Source organism: Orycteropus afer, unplaced genomic scaffold (genome assembly GCF_000298275.1).
Source record: "Orycteropus afer afer isolate SDZICR_OR568_19922 unplaced genomic scaffold, OryAfe1.0 scaffold00046, whole genome shotgun sequence".
Classification (NCBI taxonomy): domain Eukaryota; kingdom Metazoa; phylum Chordata; class Mammalia; order Tubulidentata; family Orycteropodidae; genus Orycteropus; species Orycteropus afer.
The window spans coordinates 15,149,814-15,174,813 of NW_006921633.1; the positions used below are offsets into that span (position 1 = coordinate 15,149,814).

At 34.5% G+C, this 25,000-nt stretch overlaps 1 protein-coding gene across 1 annotated transcript in view; it reads left to right on the forward strand.

Moving 5' to 3' along the window:
* EHBP1 (EH domain binding protein 1) overlaps positions 1-25,000 on the forward strand; it is a 612,350-nt gene that overhangs the window by 503,945 nt on the left and 83,405 nt on the right. The window contains exons 12-14 of the mRNA XM_007938033.2: positions 706-754; positions 4,620-5,519; positions 11,359-11,502. Coding sequence (XP_007936224.1) covers positions 706-754; positions 4,620-5,519; positions 11,359-11,502 — 1,093 coding nt within the window. The remainder of the gene's footprint in view (positions 1-705; positions 755-4,619; positions 5,520-11,358; positions 11,503-25,000) is intronic.

The window sequence follows — 25,000 nt, forward strand, 5'->3', positions numbered from 1 at the left end:
AGGCAGTATCACTATGGAAGTAGATTGCCCAACCTTCCTTCTGAGGAGTGGCTGGTGGGTTTGAACCGCCAGCCTTTTGGTTAGCAATCAAGTGCCTTAGGCACTATGCTACCAGAGCGCCTATTAATAATAGATATTCAAAAATAGCAGAAAATAATTTCTTAGCACATGTCCTGAAATACTTGACTTTATAATTTTTCATTAGAAAAAATCCCCTCTTGCTTTTTGAGAGAAGAAATGAATGCCAGAAAGAAAAGGTCATCCTTCTTGATTCCTGAAAACAATCTTTTCTCTTTTTATAAAAAATTATTTTTTACCTTAGTCACATACAAAGAACCAACTTCAAATTATTATGAAAATTGTGTTAATATTACAATGAGATGAGACAAATAAGTCTATGGCTCTTTGTACACTGACAACAAGGGATTCATGGTGAATTTTGGTTGTCAAGACTAGTCTCTGGTCCCCTGCCTTAACTTCTTTTTTAGATGGAAAGCTTCAGGCAATGAAACATGTAATCACTATTTTTATTTATTTATTTATTACCTTAATTTTCCACACTATTAGTTTTGTTGATTGAATTGCTGTGAAATTGCTAGTTACTCTTTGATATTATTGAATGTCATATTTTTAGATTTAGTTTGTTTTATAAACAGCTGTTTTATCAAATACCATATGTACCCACTATGCCATTTTCTCCCTCAGTGACTACAAGTCTCTGAATCCTCAAGATATTAAAGAGAACAACAAAAAGGTAAGAATTGCCAGGGAAAAAATATATATAGTTTCAATTTGGCTTCTCTGCAGGTTTTTATTAATTTGGTGAAGTAAGGTGGTTTTATGAGGTCATAACTGCAGCTCACAGAAGGTATTCTGCTACCTGCAGTTCAAATAGGATACATGGTTACTCTAGTTTGTCATGGATTATAAAAATCACAACAAGTGCAAGTTTGCCATGAGATTATAATTTGTATATGACTTTCATTAACTGTTAAATATTTGTTAAAACCAGTTGCTTTCATTCCAAGATTTAGGTTTAAAAAGTCCTCCCAAAATTGTTGTGCCATAAACCTATTATGTGAGTTTAGAACAGTTGTTGGGAGATGATGGGGAGAATCTAATAGGTATGCAAGAAGAATGCATGAGTTTTAGGTTCCTAGAAGTAAAAAAGAATATGAATATTGATTCTTTTTATTTTCTAGTAAATTTTAATTTTTTTCCCCACATAATTAATTAATATACTGAGATCAGAGCTTCCTTACTGGTATGGGGGATATTGAGCTTTTCAGCCTTCAGGGCAGCTGTGTAGGCCTGAGCTGCTAGAGGTCTCTGGGCCTGTTGACTGTGACTTACCAGTTTACCTCATTGCCTGCAGTATAATATAATAATTTTCTGAGTGCCACAACATGAAAAGGGAGGAAAGCACCTAATTCAGCACATAGTAGCTACTCAATTAATGGTGGAGTTTTGTTTTTGTTTTTGTTTTGCACTGAATTGATTCTTCAACTGAAAAAGAAGTGAAGTGTTGTCTTATAAAAGGAGTTCTTAACCTGGGATATGTGCCCAGAAGTCAGGGGGTTCTTGAACATAGTTATGGGGGAAAAAATATATTTTCACTCTCCATTTTGAATATAGGCAATAAACCACTGTTGGATTAGCCAGACATAAGACTTTGTCACCTTTAGAAATCACAGATATTTTCACATTACATTTCTTACAGATATCTACAAATGCCTTTCAAGCTCCTCACTTCTTCAAAATTACATTAGTTAATACGTTCATAAAAAGCACATGTATCACTTTTTTCCAGATATGGCTTTATTCCAGTTTAATGGTTGCATTTTTCAACATAATTGGTTTCTTTTGTAATTCTTCATATTTGCTGCACTTAAAACATTATTCTGAGGGGGTGGGTCCATAAGTTTCAACACATTGCTAAAAGGGTTCATGGGATAAAGGGGATAATAACCTCTGGCCTATTCTAAAATTTTTAATCTACATTAAATTAGATAATTAAAAATGCAATGACAAGAAGTCTATAAAGGAAACCTTATTAAGTTTCATTTGAAAGATACTTAAAATTGTTTTTATTTTTATTGCTCTCTTGGAACCAAAAATTTGCATTGCCATTTAAAAATCTTGTTTTGTTTTTGTTTGGTGAATACATGATGTTGGCCCAAGAGTGATAGGTTTTAAAATTTCCCTCTTTTTAAAAATTGATATATGCCTCAAAAAAGAGGTAATCTTTAAAATTACATATAATTTTCTCTATAGAAAATTTCTAGTGGCATGCTATGAAGTAAGTCATTCTCATAAATTCTTTCTTTTATACTTTTAGAACCTGTATCTATCAAAGAAAATGAAATGCCTTCTTTCTCATCGATTAATTTAAATTATATATTTAGATATGCCATTTCTTTACCTACATTGTCTTGTACTTGAATACAATATTAAGCTGATTTAAATCAAAATATAAGTATTCTAAAATAAATGATCATTATTTTTAGAAAATGGAGCTTTCAATTTACTGCATGAAATTTTGAAAGTGAAACATTGTTGATTTTACCTATGTATTTTTAAAGAATGTATGGAACCTCATTAGGGTTTTAGTCACATTTCTTTTTTTTTGTCAGGAACTTAATAATGATGGGCATACCTCAGATTTACATATTACTATATGGGGAAGAATACCCTATTAATTTTTTCTCAATTAAATCTTCTGGGCCAGATGATTATGGCTTTTGAAAGGATATTAATTTAGGTGATCTTATTCATTGCAGTATTCAATAAGTGATTTTTTTTGTAGTCTTTCCTTTTCATCGCCTTGCAACTTCTTCCCTGGTTATCTACATTGAGTATCTCATTTGCTATCTACAGATTTATTTCCGGCTTCACACCATTCTTCCTGATAACCCCAGGTGCCCTGGATTGGACTAAATGAAATGCAAGAAACAATGCCTGTGTTTTAAGTTCCAGGCAGACATACAACAACTCACGGTGGCTCTTTTTACCAATTAAAATAACATCTAGGCATGAATAAGACAGTTTTCTTTAAAAGACTTCTTTTTTCTCCACACACAAATAGCTAAAAAGATAGTAGGTGACTGACCATAGCAGAAGAGGTTAACCTATTGGAAAATTCCTTGACCTCGCTTACAAAAAACCTGGTTTGTTTTAAAATATTTTTAGTGCAATTAGTGTGCATAAAATGAATTGCTACATGAAGCAAAACACCAGCAGGAGTTTCCCCACAAGGAAGCTAATCATTTTCCCAGGTCTGTAAAAAGTACTGAATAAAAAGGTATTTACCTGTGACATCTGATCTTAACCAGTATGTCAATGTTTTAGATAATTGGGAAATGTTTAGAATACTGCCTGTGGTGCTTTCCCTGATGGTCTGCAATTGATGTCTGTCAATCTAGTTGTCAAGACACACGAGGAGGAAAATGACTTTAATTTTCCTAAAACATGTAAAATAACAGACGAGCCTATACATGCACACCAACTGAGCCATTTTCTCTAGTAAATATTTTGAGGTACCTATATTATGAAGCACAGTGCTGTGAAAATTGAAGCGGTTTTAATATTGCAATTTATTTTTCAATTTCTTTCTTATGTATTCTATAACATTTATTAAACTACAGGAAAACTATGAGACAAAGATTAAATTCAAAAGTAGAAATTCATTTTAACCCATCAGTGCCAAAGACTGATTCCTTCCAAATTATTACATGATTTCCTAACATTTCTTTAAAAAAAAAACTTTGAGTTATGATCCTAAATCTAGGCTGTTACAAAGAATAGACATTTTACACCCCAAAGCAAGAATGTAACTAGAAGGTCCTTACTTTCTCCAAGAGATATCTAAACGTTTAGCTGTATTTTAATGCTTCCTAGCAACACAATGCTGTTTTCAAGGGTTAGTTCAGGATAGTAATAATTAATTGTAAATTGAGAAACAGCTTTGATTCTTCAAAACTAGAAAAACCTGATGTGCCACAATCATTTAAAGGCTAACAAAAATAATACAATGCAGCCTCACATTCTCAGCTTGGTTGTCGTACTCAAAACAGTTTATTATTTCCAAAATGGACGATGTGAAATGAAGTCACTCTTCTCATTATGAAAATCAATCTTAATTGGGCATTTTTAAAATGTTTCTGTGTTTCTAGGCTTCAATAGTGTTTACCTGTATTTTATATCAGGTAATATAGTGGTTAGTTCTTTTAGGTTATCTAGCTGTACTTTTTGTTCCCAAACCACTGCAATTACATGACCCTGGAAAAAAGAGGTTGATATAGGAATGATATAACTCAAGATAGAGTAGTCTAATGTTTCTTTATACCTTAGTTCCTTATCTTAAAAATCCATTCTAAGATTTTTTTTATATGTTTTAGCTCTCATTTTTGTTTATTTTCTTTATTGGAAAGGATTCTTTTAAATGCCTCTATTTCATTTTTACAAATTTCTGACTTTGGGAATTTTGTTCTTTTCGTATGTCATTACGTCTGTAACATAATGTACCCTGCAACAACAACAGCAAAAAAATTTTGCTGTTTTAAAAATGTGTAGATTGTCTGGACTATTCAATATACCTTTTGTTCTTCCTTTCTTTGAAGGCATATGATGGATTTGCCAGCATAGGAATTTCCCGGTTATTGGAACCTTCTGATATGGTTTTATTAGCAATCCCTGACAAACTGACTGTTATGACTTATCTCTATCAAATAAGGGCACATTTCAGCGGCCAAGAACTAAATGTCGTTCAGATAGAGGAAAACAGCAGTAAAAGCACATATAAAGTTGGAAACTATGAAACAGATACAAATAGTTCTGTTGATCAGGAAAAATTCTATGCAGAGCTTAGTGATCTGAAGCGGGAACCTGAACAGCAGCCTACCAGCGGAGCCGTAGACTTCCTATCTCAGGACGACTCCGTATTTGTAAATGATAGCGGGGTTGGAGAATCAGAAAGTGAGCATCAAACTCCTGATGATCATCTTAGTCCAAGCACAGCCTCCCCTTACTGTCGCAGGACTAAAAATGACACAGAACCCCAAAAGTCCCAGCAGAGCTCTGGGAGGACTTCGGGATCCGACGACCCTGGAATGTGTTCCAATACAGATTTGACCCAAGCACAGGTTTCGATAGGCAAGAAGAAACTGTTGAAAGCTGACATTTTAGACTTAAGTGACTTATATGTTAGTGATAAGAAGAAAGATGTGTCTCCACCCTTAATTTGTGAGGAGACGTATGAGCAAAAGTTTCAGACTCTAGAAATTAATAGTAACTTGGAACAAGAAAAATTGGAGAATTCCAGACCCTCAGAATGGAGATCAGATCCTGAATCACCTATCAAAAAATCAAGTATATCTCCCACTTCTAAACTTGGATACTCATACAGTAGAGATGCAGACCTTGCAAAGAAAAAACGTACTTCCCTGAGGCAGACAGAGTCTGATCCAGATGCTGATAGAACCACTATAAATCATGCAGATCATTCCACGAAATCAGTCCAGGTAAGTGAGTTAGAATGATGAATACATATGTTAAATAAATAGTTATTCTGTGTTTCTGTTTCTTTTTGTATTCATAAACACTTCAAGATGTTAAGATGTACTTTGGACCTTTTAATCATTGTAAGATGTAAAAGTATAATTTCTCATTAGAGGAAACCTGGAATACATCCACTCTATTTAAAGTTTATGATATATTTTAAGACTATAAAAAATCCCAGTTTTAAGAATGAAGGATAAAGAATGTCACCTTTTCAAATAAAAATATTATTTCTTTTCATATAAAAGCAGGATATTTTAACATGAATAAATCAAAGAATTTCAGTATTCCATTTAATAAGAGTGTCGTTCTGAAATTGTATATGGCCAAATTAAACATTTCACATTTAAAGCATTTTCCTCAAATTGTAGTTGCATTGTAATTGCTATTTTCAGTCCGATCATTCATTACTTATAATTTAAAATTCCACCAGTATTCAAATTTCTCCCCCTACGATGGATATTTACTATATTTAATTAAAGGTCTGGGATCATCAATTTTAAGACATACCATAAAGAAAGAAAAACACTACCAGTAAAACTATGGCACATAATTTTCTATCACTTAGAATTTTTATTATATATCTATAGAGTGAGCTGTTTTACACTTATTTAGACATAGATATATTCATACTGTGACACTCTTATGTATACACAAAAAAACATTTTAAAGAAAATAAATTAAGGCATTGCTGAACCTTTCATATGTAGAATCAGAGTCTTTTGAGTCACTTTTTTGGTTAGTTATTGGTGTTCCTGTTCTTCCACAGTGTTGTCCTCTATGCCATCAGAGCATGGTGGTTCAGCAGCAGTTCTGAAAGTATGATCTGGGGTCCCCAAAGGCTCTCTGAGGACCCTTTCAGGGAGACTCTGAAACTGTTTTATATAATAATACTAGAGCATCATGTACCTTTTTTACTCTCATTGTCTCAGAAATGTACAGTGGCATTTTCTGGAGATTACATGATTTGTGCTATCTCAACAGACTCAATGAGAATTCGGTTGCCTTCTATTAAGCCAGACATTAAAGAAAGAGAGTTACAAAAATGTCAAATAATACCATTTTGTTATTTTTAAGTAGTTATTTTTTATTTAAATATGTTAACATGTAAAGCATTTACTATGGTTATTTTTAAAGGAAAAAATAATTTCTTTTAGATTTCTCAGTTTTAATTTCAAAAATAACTAATACCAGTAGATGTACCCCACATAAGCAAAAGCTCCCTGGGGTTCTGAATAATTTTTAAATGTTTACAGGGGAATCTGAAACCAAAAAGTTTCAGAATCTCTGAATTTCTTAAAAGAGTGCTCCACGATTGTCTTTGGGATTTTCTTCCAAGCTAGTAATACTCATTGATATATTGGCACTTTCTTGATTTTACCAGAAGATCCCCATGTAAGATTTTCAGACAATAACCTGGAGTCATGTTCCTTTCTCAAGTAGACCTCAAATTGTTGCTGACTGAAACATCAGGGGATTGCAGTCATGCTACAGTAACATTAAGTACACACATAAACAATGAAAAATTGGATTTGATTGCCACCTGGATGGCAGATTGTAAAATGCCATCAATGTTAAGTTTTCAAAAGTATTAAGAAAACAGGTATCTTAGAATCAAAGAAAACATTAGCTTCACCCAAATCACAATAAAAATTAAAAAAAGAAAAATACATAGTAGCTATCAGAGCAAGTCCCTGTTGTTCTTATAAAGTCTCAGATGAAAAGGTTCTAAGTACACAAACCTCTCTGAAAGCATTCAGGCCAGCGTTGTGTCCATGCCATACCAGCTGCTGTCAAGTTGACTCCAACTCATGGCAACCGTGTGTCAAAGTAGTACTGTGCATCATAGGGTTTTTAGTGACAGTTTTTTTTTTTTGAAATAGATCTTCAGACTTTTTCATCTAGGTTTAACGGTTATAAGATTTGGTGAGCCTAAGTTCTAATATTCAATACAGATTTTTCCTGTAAATCGGATTTTTAAAGCAAATGTGTTTAGTTAAAGCTACAGATTGATAAATGTTTAAAAATTAAAAATAGTCAGGATTGGGAAGCAATGTACACCTCTTCAGAACAAATCATGGCTTTTCATGATCATTTGGCTCTGCCAGTAATTAACAGTGTGCCACATTAACTAGCCATTTAACCCCTTTGAATCTTATTTTCCACATAGGTTAAATGAAATTATCTCTAAGATGTGTTTAGCTCTAAAAAAAACTTCATCATGCTATGATTCTATTAAGATGATTTAAGTAATGCATAAATACATCCACTGGATAATAGAAACAATATCTGTTTACAGCTCCATGTTTTTTGGCCATTGGTTTATTGGTCAGGATTTGTTTAAGGTAAATATAAAGGTTTTTGGCACCAGATTGGCAAAAGTAATATCTGACACCAAAATAATAATATGAGTACTGACACTTGATAAGGTTTTAATTATATATGGCAGCTAAATTTTGGAAACTATGCTGGCCTGAAAGCTTTGAGAGAGGTTTACTTACTTATGACCTTTTAATTTAAGGGTTTTTTTTTAATAAGAACAGGGCCTGCTCTGATAGCTATTACATTTCTTTGATTCTAAGATACCCAGTTTTTCCTAAATATGTTGTTATTTTTATATTTCATCAGTTCTAACATATATATCCTTTTACATTTTTAACCTCTCTGAAATCAATATGTTGCTTATTATAGTTCGTCAGACTTTAATTGGCAGTGTTTGCTCATTCTTAGTAGTTCATATGGTAATGATGAGTCTTAAAATTGATGGCATTAAATTAGAGGAATTTTACTAACAATATGGCTTTTATAGCCTTTTAAAAAGTCATAATTTTGCCCATGTGAGTACCTAATGTGATAACCATTATATATCTTAAATATATTTCTCTTAAACTTTATAACTCCATGAGGTAAGTAAATGAATCCTACTTTATGTATAGGAAGACTGGCGTTTACAGAGTTACCCAATGTCATATAAGTGTTAAAGTTCAAAATGAAACCAACATGCCTGACTCCAAAGTTTAAGTTCCTAAACTTTATACTCACAGTATCTTTGTTTTTAACCATAATCACACTAAAATATAATTATAAGTTAGATTTAAAGTAGTCAGGTTTACTGAAGGGCAGTTTGGCAATGTGCATCAATTCCTTAAAAACGTTTATCTCATTAGATCCTACTTCCAAGAATATTTCCTCGGGAGATAATCAGAATTATATATTAAATTTTACACATAAGAATGTTCATAAGAACATTATCTGTGATAGTGAAAAATTGTAAACAACCCATATATCAACTGAAATAAGACAAATTAAATAAAATATGATGCATCTGTATTATAGAATACTAGGTTGTTGTCCTTGTTAGTTACTACTGAGTCAGTGCAGATGCATGGTGACCTTGGGTGTGCAGAGTAGAACTCTATAGCATTTTTAAGGCTGTGAGCTTTCAAAAGCAGAATGCCAAGCCTGTACAAGAGTTTAAACTACCAGCCTTTCGAGCACTTAACTATTTGTGCCACCCAGGGACCTCTTGAATACTAGATAGCTAATTGAAAATTATGTTTTCAAAAAAATATATTTAGGGATATGAGAAAATGCTTACAAGCTAATATTAAGTGGAAAAAAAAAAAACAGGATTCTACAGTGATTATCACTAGGTGTCAGTGTCAGAGTATTAATTATTTTAATTTTTCTTCTTTTTACTCGTATTCATTTTCTAAGTTTTCTATAATGAATATGAATTACATTTAAAATCAGAAAAAAAAATAATAATTTGTGCATTTGTCTTCTTAAGACCAAAGCACAGTTTATGTCTGTGAAGCTTGTTGGAGTCACTAAATGACTGTAGAATCACAAAATTTAGTGCTAGTGGGGATCTTAAAGATGCTCTCCTTTGAGTCCTCTCATTTCAAAGGTAAGGAAATTGAGGGATTAAAAAAGTAAAAATAGTTACATTTACCCAGTGCATACTATGTGCCAGTGTTAAGTGTTAAGCGCATTACTCTATTCACTTAATCTTTAAATATCCTTATGAGCATTGGTCTGTTTTTATGCATGAGGAAAGGGAGGCTTAGAGAAATTGAATAACTTACCTACAATTAAGTGATGAAACTGGGATTTGAACCCAGATCTGTCTGACCCCATAGTTCTTAAATGCTATGTAATAGAATGAAATACAATTTTTAAGTGATTTCCTCAGTGTTACATTGCTCATTACTAGTGAAAGAAGGATTAGCAGCCTGGTGTCTTGACTGCGCATTCAGGGTTCACTTAATTAATTTTGTCTGTTTTTGAGAAATTGTAACCAGTTCATTTATGATGACCAATTCCACTATGCCAATCAGCATGGAATAAGAATCTATCATTTGTTCATTTCATTGTATCTATTAAATCAAGATGTTTTGTTTAATCCTCTTAAAATCTTGGGTGATGCAAATGTTCTGGAATTAGATTGTGTGCCGATGGTTGAATATACAGGTACTAAAAACTACAGAGTTGTATATTTTAAGAAAAACCATTCCTTACATAAGATTATAGAAAAGCATTTTAAAATAGTTATAGTAAAATATAAAGATCAAAAAGAGACCCCAAAATAATGTACTTAACTTAGATTTTAAAAGATAGTTTTATAGTATACCAAATAGATTAATAGTTGTACTTTACTGACCTTCGCCTTGATGAAGAGTGATCCTTACAATTGGAACCAAAACTGTGTAATGAAACGGAAGTAAAAGAAATATCAGAAGAATAATATTCTAAAGCGAGAAGTTCATTATTTTAGTAGAAAAAATGGAATTTGGAGTTACTAGCACTATTAAAGAATTGATTTCTGCTGGTGGCCAATACCTGTTATCCTCCAAAAATATAAAGTTAAAAATTATTCCAGGAAAATTCTCTTCCAATTCTGATATGGTTAATTGTTTTTGTTGGTAACGAGTGAGTGACAAAGGAAACCAGGTTTACATTATTTTAAAAACTATGAAAGATTTACACTTGCTATAAATATTGTCAAGAATTTAAAAGATTATTGCCACAGATATTTAATATCAATACACAAATTTGAAAGACATGTTGTTATCAACCAAAACCAAACCAAATTCCAACTCATGCAACATAGGACAGAGTAGGATTGCCCCACAGGCTATAAATCTTTATGGAAGTAGACTGCCATATCTTTCTCCTGTGGAGTGGCTGGTGGATTCCATCTGCTGACCTTTAGTTAGCAGCCAGCGACTTAACCACCGTGCCACCAGGGCTCCTGTCATCATTTCTGTCAGACTATGAAAATGAAGGAATCTCCGAGCAACAAAATAGTTCATGCTAGCTATTTTTCTAAAAAAATGCGTTTTATTGAAATATAATTTATGTACAGTGAAATACACAAAACTGTTAATGGTAACTATTATTAACTTGGAAAGGGGTTCAAGTCCACCCAGAGGCACTTTGGAAGAAAGACTTGGTGATCTACTTCCAAAAAAATCAACCATTGAAAAACTCTGTGGAGCACAGCTCTACTCTGACACACGTGGGTTTGGCATGAGTCAGATTCGACTTGACAGCTACTTGTCATGAAAATGAAATTGAGAATTTTTAAAATTGTCTTTGATTTCCAGATTATGCTGTTTTACGAAGAATTTATATAACATACGTATGAATCTTATTCCTTTTAAGAATATGTTCTCGTGACACTGTAATCTTACTCCTGACTTCCTCTGTTGTTTTGGCAGATTGTCTAGTCATTAATTATCTTACAGATATAGATTGCGTCCTTTTTTTCGCTTCTAATTCTGCGTCTTTCCTTTTAAGCATCGAATGTTATCTAGACAAGAAGAACTTAAAGAAAGAGCAAGAATTCTGCTTGAACAAGCAAGAAGAGATGCTGCTTTAAAGGCAGGGAATAAGCAGAATACCAACGCAGCCACACCACTCTTCAACAGGCAGCTAAATGATGTGAGAAACATTGGTTGAAAAACGCATACATTATAATTGTAATCATGGGGCAAAGGGAGTGATTTGCTTCTATTTTTGCTAAATGAGTATTTTTTTCAAGACTTTGTGCATTGTGGATACTTGCTATTCTTATTTATAAATTCATAATTAGAGGAACATATTGTGATAATCCCTACATGACAGGATTAGGTATGAGGAAAATAAAATCCTGGATTATTATTTCCACATATACATGAATAATCTTCTTTTTTGTAATTTACATTTTGCAGTTTCAGTAATATATGTTTAAGATTGTATTTTGTCCAAGGAAGTTAATTTTGTTAATGAAACACTGCACGGTCCTGTGCCAGCCTCCTGATTCTTACTATACCTGAGCCATCACTGTACCCACTGTGTCAGTTCATCTCGTTGAGGGCCCTCCCCTTTTTCGTTGACCCTCCACTTTACCAAGCATGACATCCTTCTCCAGAGAATGGTCCCTTCTGGCAACATGACCAAAATAGGTGAGACGAAGTCTGACCACCCTTGCTTCCAAGGAGCATTCCAGCTGCACTTCTTCCGGGACAGATTTGTTACCTCTTTTGGCAGCCCACAGTACTTTCAGCATTCTTCGCCAACACCACAACTCAAAAGCATCAACTCTTCCTCATTCTTCTTTGTTCATCGTCCAGCTCTCACATGCATATGAGGTGATTGAAAATTCCATGGCTTGTGTTAGATGCATATTAGTCTTCAAAGAAATATCTTTGCTCTTCAGCACTTCAAAGAGATCTTTTTCAGCAGATTTGCCCAGTGCAATACATCGTCTGATGTCTTGACTACTGTTTCCATTGGCGTTGATTATGGAACCAAGTACTATGAAATCTTTGACAACTTCAATCTTTTCTCCGTTTATCATGATGTTCCTCATTGAACCAGTTGTGAGAATTTTCGTTTTCTTTGTGTTGAGATGTAATCCATACTGCAGACTGTAGTCTTTAATCTTCATCAGTAAGTGCTTCAAGTCATCCTCATTTTCTGCAAGCAAAGTTGTGTCATCTGCATATCTCAGGTTGTTAATAAGCCTTCCTGCAATCCTGATGCCACGTTCTTCTTCATGTAGTCCAGCTTCTCAGGTTATTTGCTCAGAATACATAGCACTCCCTTCCTGATTTCACACCATGCAGTATCCCCTTGTTCTGTTCAAACGAAAGCCTCCTAATCTATGTACAGGTTCCTTGTGAGTACAATCAGTTGTTCTGGAATTCCCATTCTTCTCAATGTTATCCACAATTTGTTAGGATCCACACAATGGAATGCTTTTGCATACTCAATAAAACACAAGTAAACATTTTTCTGGTATTCTTTGCTTTCAGCCAAGATCCATCTGACATCAGCTATGATATCTCTCTCTCCACATCCTCTTTTGAATCTAGCTTGCATTTCTGGAAGTTCTCTGTCAATATACGCTGCAACTGTTTTTGAATCATCTTCAGTAAGAATTTGCTTGTGTGTGATACTAATGATATGGTTCGATAATTTCCGCATTCTTTGGGATCACCTTTCTTCGGAATGGGTACCAATCTGGATCTCTTCCAGTCAGTTGGCCAGGTAGCTGTCTTCCAAATCTCTTGGTATCGCCAAGTGAGTGCCTCCAGCACGGCATCCATTTGTTGAAATATCTCGCTGGGTATTCCATCAGTTCCTGGAGGCTTGTTTTTTTTTGCCAATTCCTTCAATGCACCTTCGACTTCTTCCTTTAGTACCATTGGTTCTTGACCATATGCCACCTCCTGAAATGGGTGATCATCTACCAATTCTTTTTGGTATAGTGACTCTCTGTGTTCCTACCATATTCTTTTGATGTTTCCTGCATCATTCAGCATATTGCCCATGGAATATTTCAGTATTGCGATTTGAGACATAAATTTTTTCCTCAGTTCTTTTCAGCTTGAGAAATGCCAAGTGTGTTCTTCCCTTTTGATTTCCTAACTCCAGGTCTTTGCACATTTCATTATAATAATTGATTTTATCTTCTCAAGCTGCTCTTTGAAATCTTCTGTTCAGCTCTTTTACCTTGTTATTTCTTCCATTTGTTTTAGCTCCATTCAAGGGCAAATTTCAGAGTCTCTTCTGACATCCATTTTGGTCTTTTCTTTTGCTTTCCTGTCTTTTAAATGACCTTCTGCTTTCTTCATGGATGATGTTCTTGATATCATCCCATAATTCCTTTGGTGTTCAGTGCATCAAATCTATTCTTTAGATGGTCTCTGAATTCAGGAGAAGTATAATCAAGGTCATATTTTGGCTGTTGTGGATTTCTTTTAATTGTCTTCAGTTTCAGCTTGAACTTGCATATGAGTAGTTGATGGTCTGTTCCACAATCAGCTCCTGGCCTTGTTTTGGCTGAAGATACTGAGCTTCTTCATCGCCTGTTTCCACAGATAGATCTGATTCTTGTGTACTCCATCTGGTGAAGTCCACGTGTATAGCCACCGTTTGTGTTGTTGAAAAAGGTATTTGCAATGAATAAATCGTTTGTCTTACAAAATTCTACCATGTGATCTCCAGCATTATTTCTATCACCAAGGCCATATTTTCCAACTACCAGTGATTCTTCTTTGTTTCCAGCTTTTACATTCCAGTCACCAGTGATAATTAACACATCTTGATTGCATGTTTGGTCAATTTCAGACTGCAGAAGCTGGTAAAAATCTTCAATTTCTTCAAAAGTCTTTGGTGCTTGGTGTGTAAATTTGAATAATAGTAATATTAACTGCTCTATTTTGTAGGCATGTGGATATTATCCTATCACTGACAGCATTGTACTTCAGGATAGATCTTGTTACATTCATTCTTTGTGATGATGAATGCCACGTCATTCCTCTTCAATTTGTCATTCCCAGCATAGTAGATCTACTGATCATGTGATTGTCTGATTCAAAAGGCCAAAACCAGTCTGTTTCAGCCCACTAATGCCTAGGATATCAATCTTTATGCATTCCATTTCATTTTTGACAACTTCCAGTTCTCCTAGATTCATACTTTGTACATTCCATGTTCTAATTATTAATGGATGTTTGCAGCTGTTTCTTCTAATCCTGACACATGCTGCATCTGCAAATGAAGGTCCCAAAAGCTTTACTCTTTCCATGTCATTAAGATTGGCTGTACTCTAGGGAGGCAGCTCTTCCCCATTGCTATTTTGAGTGCCTTCTGACCTGAGGGACTCATCTTCCGTAGCTATTGGACAGTGTTTCAGGGCTTTCCATAAAGTTTTCCAATAATATATCAGACAGTGTTTCACTGCTGTTCATAAGGTTTATGAATTTTAGAATTATGAAAATATTAGAATATAATAATGATCTCCAAACTAAACCCATTGCCATTGGGTTGATTCTGACTCAGAGAGACCATACAGTACAGAGGAGAACTGCTCTATAGGGTATCCAAGGCTATAATCTTCACAGTAACATAATGCCAATCTTTTTCCTGCATAGTGGCTATTAGGTTCAAACCACCAACTTTTTGGTTAGCAGCCAAACACTTTAACCACTGCACCACTTGGGTACTCTATAATAATGATACTTGCTGTTTATTGAATACCTGCTATATGTCAGGCACTATAATGAATGTTTTACATAATTTTTGTTTTACTTAAGCCCATTCAAACTATTTCCCAGATAAGAACAGTGAGGCTGATAGAGGTAAAATCATTTGTATAAGGTCACAAGAGTTAGCAAATGATCAATCGAGGATTTGAACCTGAGCCTTATGAGACTCCAGAGTCATTGTTCTTTCCTATCATATACTGCTATCCCTATATCAGACCACCTTTTTATACATGTTTTTGTGTAGTGCTTCAGAGATAATAATGAGCGCATAATAGTATTGTCATTGTTATTGTGGGCCATCTAGTCAATTCCTGTTGTTGTTGTTGTTATGTGCCGTTGAGTCGGCCCTGACTCATAGCGAGTTGACTCATAGGAATTGACTCATAGTCAATTCCTGGAAACCCTTAAATTTAGATAGATTTAAACCTCTTCCTGAATCTGATGAAAACTATGATATTACTCCCCCCCACAAATTCACATATATATAAAATGGCATGTTAGGGTTTGCAGATACCAGCTTAAGAGTCTATAATCTAAAGCATTGTTTTTCAGAGTTTAATCTGAAGCAATAATGGGGTATAAAATCAGTACAGAGGGCCTTAGTAATTATCTTATTTTTACTGAAAAGGAATAGGAAAAAATGGAATATAAAACACAAGAATTCATTACATATATTAAACATAATATTTTTTGGTGAATATTTTGTTTCATTTATGTATGTGTGTTTACCAGGTCTTGAAATAAAAAGTATTTTCAACTGAGTCATCATCAAAAGAGTTTGAGACACATTGATCTAGAGGACCATTCTTTCTAAGGAAGAAGTATTACAGCTTTTATGTCAGCTTTTTCAGTGCCTATCCATCTGTTATGTCATGAATTTTTTTTATTTCAATCATTTGCCAGATATTTATTAAGTGTCTGAACTGAATATATTCATAGTGACAGAAAGACTAAGCTTCTTCCCCCATGGAATTTACATTCTGGTGGGAAGAGAGGTAACATATAAATAAGCAAGAAACTGGGTATATAAAGCCATCTCTGTTGAGTAAAACTGCGTATATAGTAGAGAGTAATTTGGGTAGGTGGAGGCTTGAATGATTTGAGAACATCTGAACTAAGACTTGATAGATGAGAAGGATCTAGTCAAGTGAAGAGCTGGAGAAAGAATATTCTCTTTAAAGAGAAAGTTATTTTGTTGATATTGTATTTGTGGTAAATTTTGTTTCATAATTCTTTCAGGCTCTCAGAAAAGTGAAAATTTGTACATTTATATTTTTCATACATGTTTGATTTTATATGCAGAGTACTTGAGATTTAAATGATCTGTCTGCCAAGTAGATTTTTTAAAATTAGTCATTTTACATGTGTAATTTTACCTATATTAATTATTATAGTCTAATGTTTGTTGAGCACTTAACTGTATGGCAAACCAGATTCTAAGTGCTTTTACATGGATTTTCTCATTTAATTATCACAACTATATGAAGTAAGTATTGTCCCCATTTTATGGGTAAAAAAACTTACATACAAACAAGTTAATGAATTGCTGATGAGCATACAGTTAATAGGCCAGAAATTGAACCTAAACAATCTGACTTCTGAAATCATGTTCTTAAAGATTGTGTTATATTCCTTCTTCTTTATTCTGACATCCTTGAAAATCATTTGTTAGTGATTTCAATATGAAAAGTTAATTACTGAAACATTTCTTATTCTGTGTCTGTGACATGTCACTATATTTGTAAATTATATAACTTGGATTTTAAGAAACATAATGGTAAAAGCTTATTGGGTTAGATACCCTCTTACACTGATGATGGCATGTAACTTACCACCTCTCTGGAAAGCAGTTTTGCGTCATCAAGAAATGCTTATTCCCGTTAACCTAATAATTCTACTAACCAAGTTCCATATAAAGATTTTTATCACAATGTTATTTATAGTAGCAAAAATTTACAAATGGCCTATGCTTAAAAATAGGTGAATGATTAAATAACTTATAATAAATATGTATAATTGTTTTGTAGCCACTGAAATAATCTTTTTAATAATGTTTTGAAAGAGTATTTTAAAGATGTAGGGAAATGTTCACATTGTGCAAAAAGATGTGAAATTGTTTATGCTATATAGACTCCATTTTGAAATAATATAGTCTATTTTTTTTATATAGAAGGAAAAATCAAAATATTAATAATATTTATCCCTAGAGGGCAGGACAACAAATGGCTTATAAGTTTGTTTGTTTTATTATTTCTGTATTAAAATGATAACATGTTAAAATAGATAATTTTAAACGAGGGAAAACTCTGGTATTTGAAAAAGTATTTTCAGCAGATTACTTTCTTAGCATACCCATACAAACTTGACCAAAAAGCAATTTTATCTTAATGGTGTTACATTTCAGTATTTTTAAGGAGAGTGTATGTATGCACCCACGTGTGTTTAAGGAGAAAAACAGAGGAATAACTCCTTATTTTTAGAGTTGATATTAGTCTGCACCTAGGTGTAGAATAAATGGCTAAGTCAATCATAATAGTATTGCTCAAATTGAGAGGACGTGATTTTTTTTTTTTTCTCTAAATTGTGATTTGGAGGAAAGCTTACAGAGCAAGTTCATTTTCCGTTCAACAGTTCATCCACATTTTGTTTCATGACATTGATTGCAATCTCCGTAAAGTAACAGCTCTCTTCCCACTTCTTCCTTGTGGTTATTTTTCCCATGTGTCCCATCTTTCCTATGCATTTCTGCCCTCTGAGCCATCTCCTTGTACAAATGCTGCCCCTCTGATCTCCCATGGTTTATCGTTCTAGGGAGTGTATCTACCTGGTGTAATTGTTTGCCTTGTAGGCTTATCTTTTGTTTGGGAGTGAATTCAATTCTAGGCTCAAAGGGTGAGTAGGGGCCATGTTGTTGTTGTTATTATGTACTGTCGAGTAGGACCCAACTCATAGTGACCCCTCCTTGGGTTTCCGAGGCAGTATCACTACGGAAGTAGATTGCCCAACCTTCCTTCTGAGGAGTGGCTGGTGGGTTTGAACCGCCAGCCTTCTGGTTAGCAGTCAAGTGCCTTGGGCACTATGCTACCAGAGCTCCTGAGTAGGGGCCATAGTCTTGGGGATTTCCCCAGTCTCTATTATTAGTTCAGTAAGCCTGGTCTTTTTAATGATTTTGAATTTTTTCCCATATTTTTCTCCCACTCTGTCCAGGATATCCTACCTAGACAGGATCTCCTATTTTGACCCCTTTCCAAGTAGATGACAGTGGTAGCTGAGCACCATCTAGTTCTGGTCTCAGGGTCATACTGTAGGCTGAGGTTTGCATGGTCCACTAGTCCCTTGGACTAATTGTTTCCAGAGAGGACATGAACTTGTTGACTGGTGTTTGATTTGATGAATAATACAAATTCTTGGTATCTCACAAAGTATCAAATTGTTCCTTTAACTACTACTGATGTCACTGCTATCTTATATTCACATACTAGGTTTTTTGTTTTTGTTTTCAGAAAGAGCAGCTTCATAGCTAGTGTATTAATTTCCTAGGGCTACCATAACAAAATACCACAAATTGGGTGGCTGAAAACACCAGAAGTTTATTGTCTCACAGTTCTGGAAGCTAGAACTCTGAAATCAGAGTATTAGTGGTGTTAATTCCTTCTGAGTGTTCTGAGTGAGACTGTTCCATGCTTCTCTCCTAGACTTCTGAGTGAGACTGTTCCATGCTTCTCATGACCACCAGCAGTGAGTGATGTTCCTTTCTGTCTGTTTTCATGTGGTGTTCTCTCTGTGTGTCTGTCTGTGTCTCCTCTCCTCTTTTTATAAGAGCACCGATTATATTAGGGCCATTCCTACTTCACTAAGACCTCACATTAACTAATTATATCTGCAAAGATGTTATTTCCAAATAAGGTTGCATTCACAGTTACCAGGGGTTAGAACTTGAAGTATATCTTTTGAGAACACAAATCAACCCATACCAGCTAGCTAGCTTTTTGCCAGCCTGTTCATTTTTTTTGCATTTTGTTCCCCACTTACCCCTCAAGTTATATCTTGTTGCTTATGTGGCAATACTTTGAACAATGTCAAAAATATTATCCTACTTTTCCTCTTTCAAGATACGTATTGCTGCATAACAACTACCACGAAACTTGTGGGCATAAAGCAACCATTTTATTGTGCTCACAGATTCTGTGAGTTATGAATTCAGATAGGACACAGCAGGAATGGCTTGTCTGTGCTCCACTGTGTCTGAAGCTAGCATCTCCATTGGGTTATCAGTTGGAACACCTACACATGGCTTCTCTGTATGGTCTCGCCACTTGGGCTACTTTGTGCTTCCTTAGTGTGTGGCGGTTGGATTCCAATCATAAGCATCATGATCTAGCTTTAAAAGTTACATAGCATCACTTCTGCCAAATTCTTTTGGCCTCAGCAGGCACAAAGTTCAACCCAAATTCAAGGGGAGGAAACATAGACCTCACCTTTTGATGAAAGGACTGTCAAAGTCACATTGTAAGAAGAAATGCTGTGTCAGCCTCTTCTCAGCTATCACTAAGTGGAAAAATTCCTTCTATTGTTGCAGATGAGTCAGACCCTGTATAGTTGTATTGTGAGTGACTGTTGCTCTTGTTTTGACACTTGATGCCCTGTAAGGCTTATAGCTAATATTGAAATGACTTTAAAAATAAAATGTAAAATTACAGATAAGTCCAGGTTTTACAAATATAAAGGAAGTTAGACCTAGCCATTGCTTTTCAGATTTTCAATTTAGTATGCAACCTAATGTCAGCTTGATATCTTTTCCAAGGATATAGTAGTTTTCTTCATTTGGTTGTTTTCTTTAGATCATTATTTCTGCGTAGCTCTTACACATACATATTGGGATTATTTAGACAGTACATACTAGCAATTTTTTAGGAAAGTAGTATGGGCAACTTGACTGATAAAAGAAAAAGGAAAATTCCTGTCTTCATCTTCAGAGCAGTTGAATGTGATTTAAATAATATTGAAACTGGAAATTACTTAACTTCTGTGATTGTGTTTTTCCATTGTAAAATGGAGGCAAAATTCCTCACACCCCCCCTCCTGTTTGGCATTCAAATTAATACATGTCTGTAGTGAAGGAGGTAGAGGACCATGACTAATAGTCATCCCCATGTCAGAGTCAGCACCCCAGTCACTCTGGAGAGATCAAAAGACTTCTGGTAAATAAAAAGCAGGTCTAACTCAAGAAGAGGCTAGGATGTAACTTAGCAAACAGATTGCAACTATTTTCGTGCTCTTTCATTTGTGCTTTAATTTATGGTACTCTTATATTTAAATTCATTATAATCTATTTTGCCCTTCATAATGTATACTCTGCTGCTAAGAGTCAAGTTGCTGGGCTAGGAGAATTATACTTGCTGCTATCTGCCATTCATTGAGTTCTTAGTTTAGCTGAGAATTCCCGTAAGTTAAAATAAGAAAGTTAGTACCCAAGATTGACCTCAAGTCTTATAAAAATGAGAACATGATGCTTATGTCTTCAAGAATTTACTCAAAAGCTTATTGTTACTTATTCTTAAGGGACCACTGGTTTAGAACTTCTTCAGCAATTTCTCTATTTTATCCTTCTGTACCTTGTTTCCTTCTAGGAGTTCCTGATAAATACCAAGAAGAATGATTAGTGGTATTTTAATAATTTATATTAGTTTTTAAATAAAAGCATAGTACATGGGACAATGTCCATGTACTTAGTACAGGTTTAGCTTCTTTGGAGACTTTCATATCTAGGTATGGGCTGAGAGAGAGAGGGAGAATTTATGAAGATTCAGAGAAGGGTTAAAGGGTTGGAAACAAAGATACGTTTATGAGGAAAGGCAGGGTTGTTAAATATAAAGAAAAGAAAACTGGGAAATAGCTTAGGTACTCTAATTTGAATATATGAATTAGTCATATGTATCTTCTTTGTCATGTTTGCTGTTCTCTCCCTGAGTCGCCCATCTCCCCCATTAGTCTCCATTGAATTATCACTTCTGCGAATACTTCCTTAATGGCTCTTAGCAGTAAAGTTAATATTCTTCCTGTGTCTTCGTCTTATATGTTGTACATTGCTCTCCATTAGCATTCATCCCACTATAATGATCTAATTACATGTCTCTTTTTCCTACACATGAGCTATTCAAAAGTACAAGGACCTTAACATCCTCAGTACCAACTACTCAGTAAATGTTGGTTTAATGAGTAAATGAAGGAAATAGTGACAGGCTAATTTTCGTATCCTCTGGATGCCATCTAATAAAAAATGAGTTTAAATATGAAAAATTTGGGTTGCTGTAAGGAGTTTAGTAGTAAAGCTTTGTAAACAGAAAAAAAAGTCTCTGAAGATCATTAAAGCAGAATGGATTATCACTGGGCAAAGGAGGTTAAAGTGTCCCCTGTTTTGAGTCATTCACAGATGAGAAAACTTTTGCCACTTTGGAACCTAAAGCTCCCTGTGTCCTTTTCTACCTGTTCTTTAATCACACATTAAGATATTTGTTATGATAGGTACACACCAAATCATCACACACACACACACACACACCCTGCTCTTCCTGATATTTTGGGACCTCTGATTAGAGTTCATCTCTCAACTTTGCCTTGAATCCCAATGCTCTACTGAACATTTCCTCTTATAATTAGTATAGTTTTAGGCTGGAAGGCTGGGAAGCAATTTCTAAGATACTGAGAACAGCTCTTGGTAATCTTATCTGGTGAATCCTTATGTATAAACTAGACTACTTGAGTTATCCTCAGGAATGATTTTTAGCTTTAATTTGTCTTAAAAGACAACTCACATAGGTACTATAAACCTTTTAATTTTTTTGCCAGAACTCTATTGTATATTTTAATGAGAACTTGCTACAAGTACATATTGCCTTTTTATCTTTTTTAGGAAAAGTTGTTTACATGAGTCACATTGTATCTCTCTCTGTGTCTGTAGATATTACATTCATTTAACATGTTCAGGTGTTTCCCTGGAATTATTTTTGTATAGGAGACAGATTCCATTGCTCTTTTTTCCTTGATCTTTTATATTTCTTTGTTTCCTATTTCTTTTGTTCTAGGAAGATTTTCAAATGTCGCATTTTACTAATGTAAGTTTTACATTTTGTTGTGATATTTGCTTTGTTTATTTTGTTTAAAAAAAAAGACTTAAAATCACTTTTGCAAAGTACAACTCAAAAGTTTAGTAAGTTCAATAGTCGTGATCCAAAGGAACCTCCTTGATTATATAAGGCAAACTCTGAGAAAAATGTAGTCTTTTTTTTTCCAAGAAAATATTTCTTTTTTTATTATTATTTTTCTTTATTACTGAATTCCCCATACACTTTTTCCTTGGATATGTACAAATAGAATTTAACAAACTGGTCCATTTCAGACTGTTTTGCTTATTACTTTGCCATGAGATATAATTTTTAAAATAATACAATATTTCAGAGCACTTTTACTTTCAAAAATTACAGTTTAAAAGATAATGCTCATGTAATCATATAGATAACTAAAAAAAAGATGTTTGCATTTGATGTGCCAAAGTTTTGCATCAAAGCACTCTAAGAATAATAAAGGATGACAGAGTATCCCATGTCCTCAGATTGTTAGGATATTTGTGAAGCACTCTGAACCCATTAGAAGAATGGTGCCACATAAGTTTAATTATTAATTTTATCTCTTTAAGAATGAAAAGTATATATTATAAATAAAAAACACTTGCTTTTGAGTTGACCCAGACTCAAACCAAGCCAAACCAGTTGGCATGGAATCTACTCCGACTCATGGCAACTCCATGTGCATCAGAGTAGAACTTCGTTCCATAAGGTTTTTAATGGCTGGTTTTTCAGAAGTAGATCACCAGGCCTTTCTTCCAGGGTGCTTCTAGAAGAAGACTTGGACCTACAACCTTTCAGTTACAAGTTAAGAGCTTTAATAATTTGTACCACCCTGAGACTCCATTAGAAAATCTTAAAAGAGAATCAAGATACTTCAGTCTAACTCATCACTTAATGATCAGTGAATTTATAAATATATTTGTTTTTATTTTTCTCAGTAGCATGTTATGTAGCATAATAAGAATATAGTTTGTAGATAGTTGCTACCTAAGTAGAAGCTTTTTTAAAAGAAAAATCAGAAAATAATTACACTATTGATTAAAAGAAAAAAAAAGATGAATTTTTTTCCCTAATATTTTATCTGCAATCATAGTGACCCATTAACACTCAGCTAGCATAGGAGTGTGTTCTCTTTTATCAGGTTGTTGTTGTTAGCTGTCGTCAAGTTGATGCCAACCCATGGGGACCCTATGTGTGCAGAACAGGGTTTTCAAAACTGTGACATTTCAGAAGCCAGTGGCCAGGCCTGTCTTCCAAGGTGCCTCTAACCAAAACCAAACCAAAGTCACTGCAGTCAAGTCGATTCAACTCATAGCAACCTCTCCTTGGGTTTCTGAGGCAGCATCTCTATGGAAGTAGATGCCCGATCTTCCTTCTGAAAAGTGACTAGTGGGTTTGAACTGCCATCCTTCTGGTTAGCAGTCAAATCAGTAACCTTTCAGCTAGTCATTGAGTACTTCATGTAGGCTGTTGTTGTTGTTGTTGTTATTTGCCATCGAGTCAGCCCCAACTCCTAGCGACCCCTCCTTGGGTTTCCGAGGCAGTATCACTACGGAAGTAGGATTGCCCAACTTTCCTTCCCAGGAATGAACCGCCAGCCTTCTGGTTAGCAGTCAAGTGCCTTAGGCACTATGCTACCAGAGCTCCTTTCATGTAGGTAGCAGGATCAAACTGCAGGTTAAAAGGAAATACTGCAAGGTTTTCACTATCTGTCTCTGGAGATTTTCATGAATATTTGAGTCTTCTAAAGAAAATGGTCTCTGTCTCTGTCTCTGTCTCTCTAGAGGAGAAAAGAATTTTAGTTTGGTCTGTCCTTAGTTAACTGCAAAGACAGTAACTAAAAAAGTTACAGTGACTTTTTTTTTTTCATTGTTCTTTGGAAATTAATCCAAATAGCTTATTGGTGAGAATCGAGAATGCAAATTGCTCTTTTGAGAATTAAACCTTTATGGGATATTTTGTTGCTATGAAGGGGTGGAGCATTAATCTTGTACTTTTGATGTTAATTGGGAAATATTGATTTAAATGGGACTAGTCTGTTGTGCTCTGGTAGCATAGTGGCTAAGGCACTTGACTGCTAACCAGAAGGCTGGCAGTTCAAACCCACCAGCCCACTCCTCGGAAGGAAGATGGGGCAATCTACTTCCGTAGTGATACTGCCTCGGAAACCTTGGGTCGCTATGAGTCAGGTCTGACTCGACGGCACATAACAACAACACAACAAGTCTGATGTGCTGATAGTTGTAGGAGATTTTGATAAGATCATTACATCTTCTCCAGATAATAAAAGAAGCAGTTACCATCTAATTGGTTTAAAAAAAAACTAAACATCATTTTGGTAATCCCCCAGAGAAAAATAACTTTTTAAGTTGTTTTTGTGTATTGTGCCTTAAGTATATATCATCATAAAAATGTGTGTGATATAAAATTGTATTTATGTTTTTATAAATATTGACTGTGTTACGTTAGCCTCTTAAGAACAACACTTTAAAATTAAGGTAAAACTTTGGTTTCCTAATTATCCGTTCTGTTATTAGGAAGAAGTAAGCTGTTAACTTTGCATTTATAATTTTATACAAAGAGAACATTAGAAAGCTTAGTTGTTATAAAAGGAAATCTAAACCTTTTGATAACATGTAGAGTGAGTATTTTATCTTATTCAGGGATTTTTATTCTCCATATGAGTGCAAATGTCTCAGAGCACTAGGATAAAAATATATTCCTTATTTCTTACTTATTCCAACATAATCACTAGAAGATTTAATGTACCTAATCCGT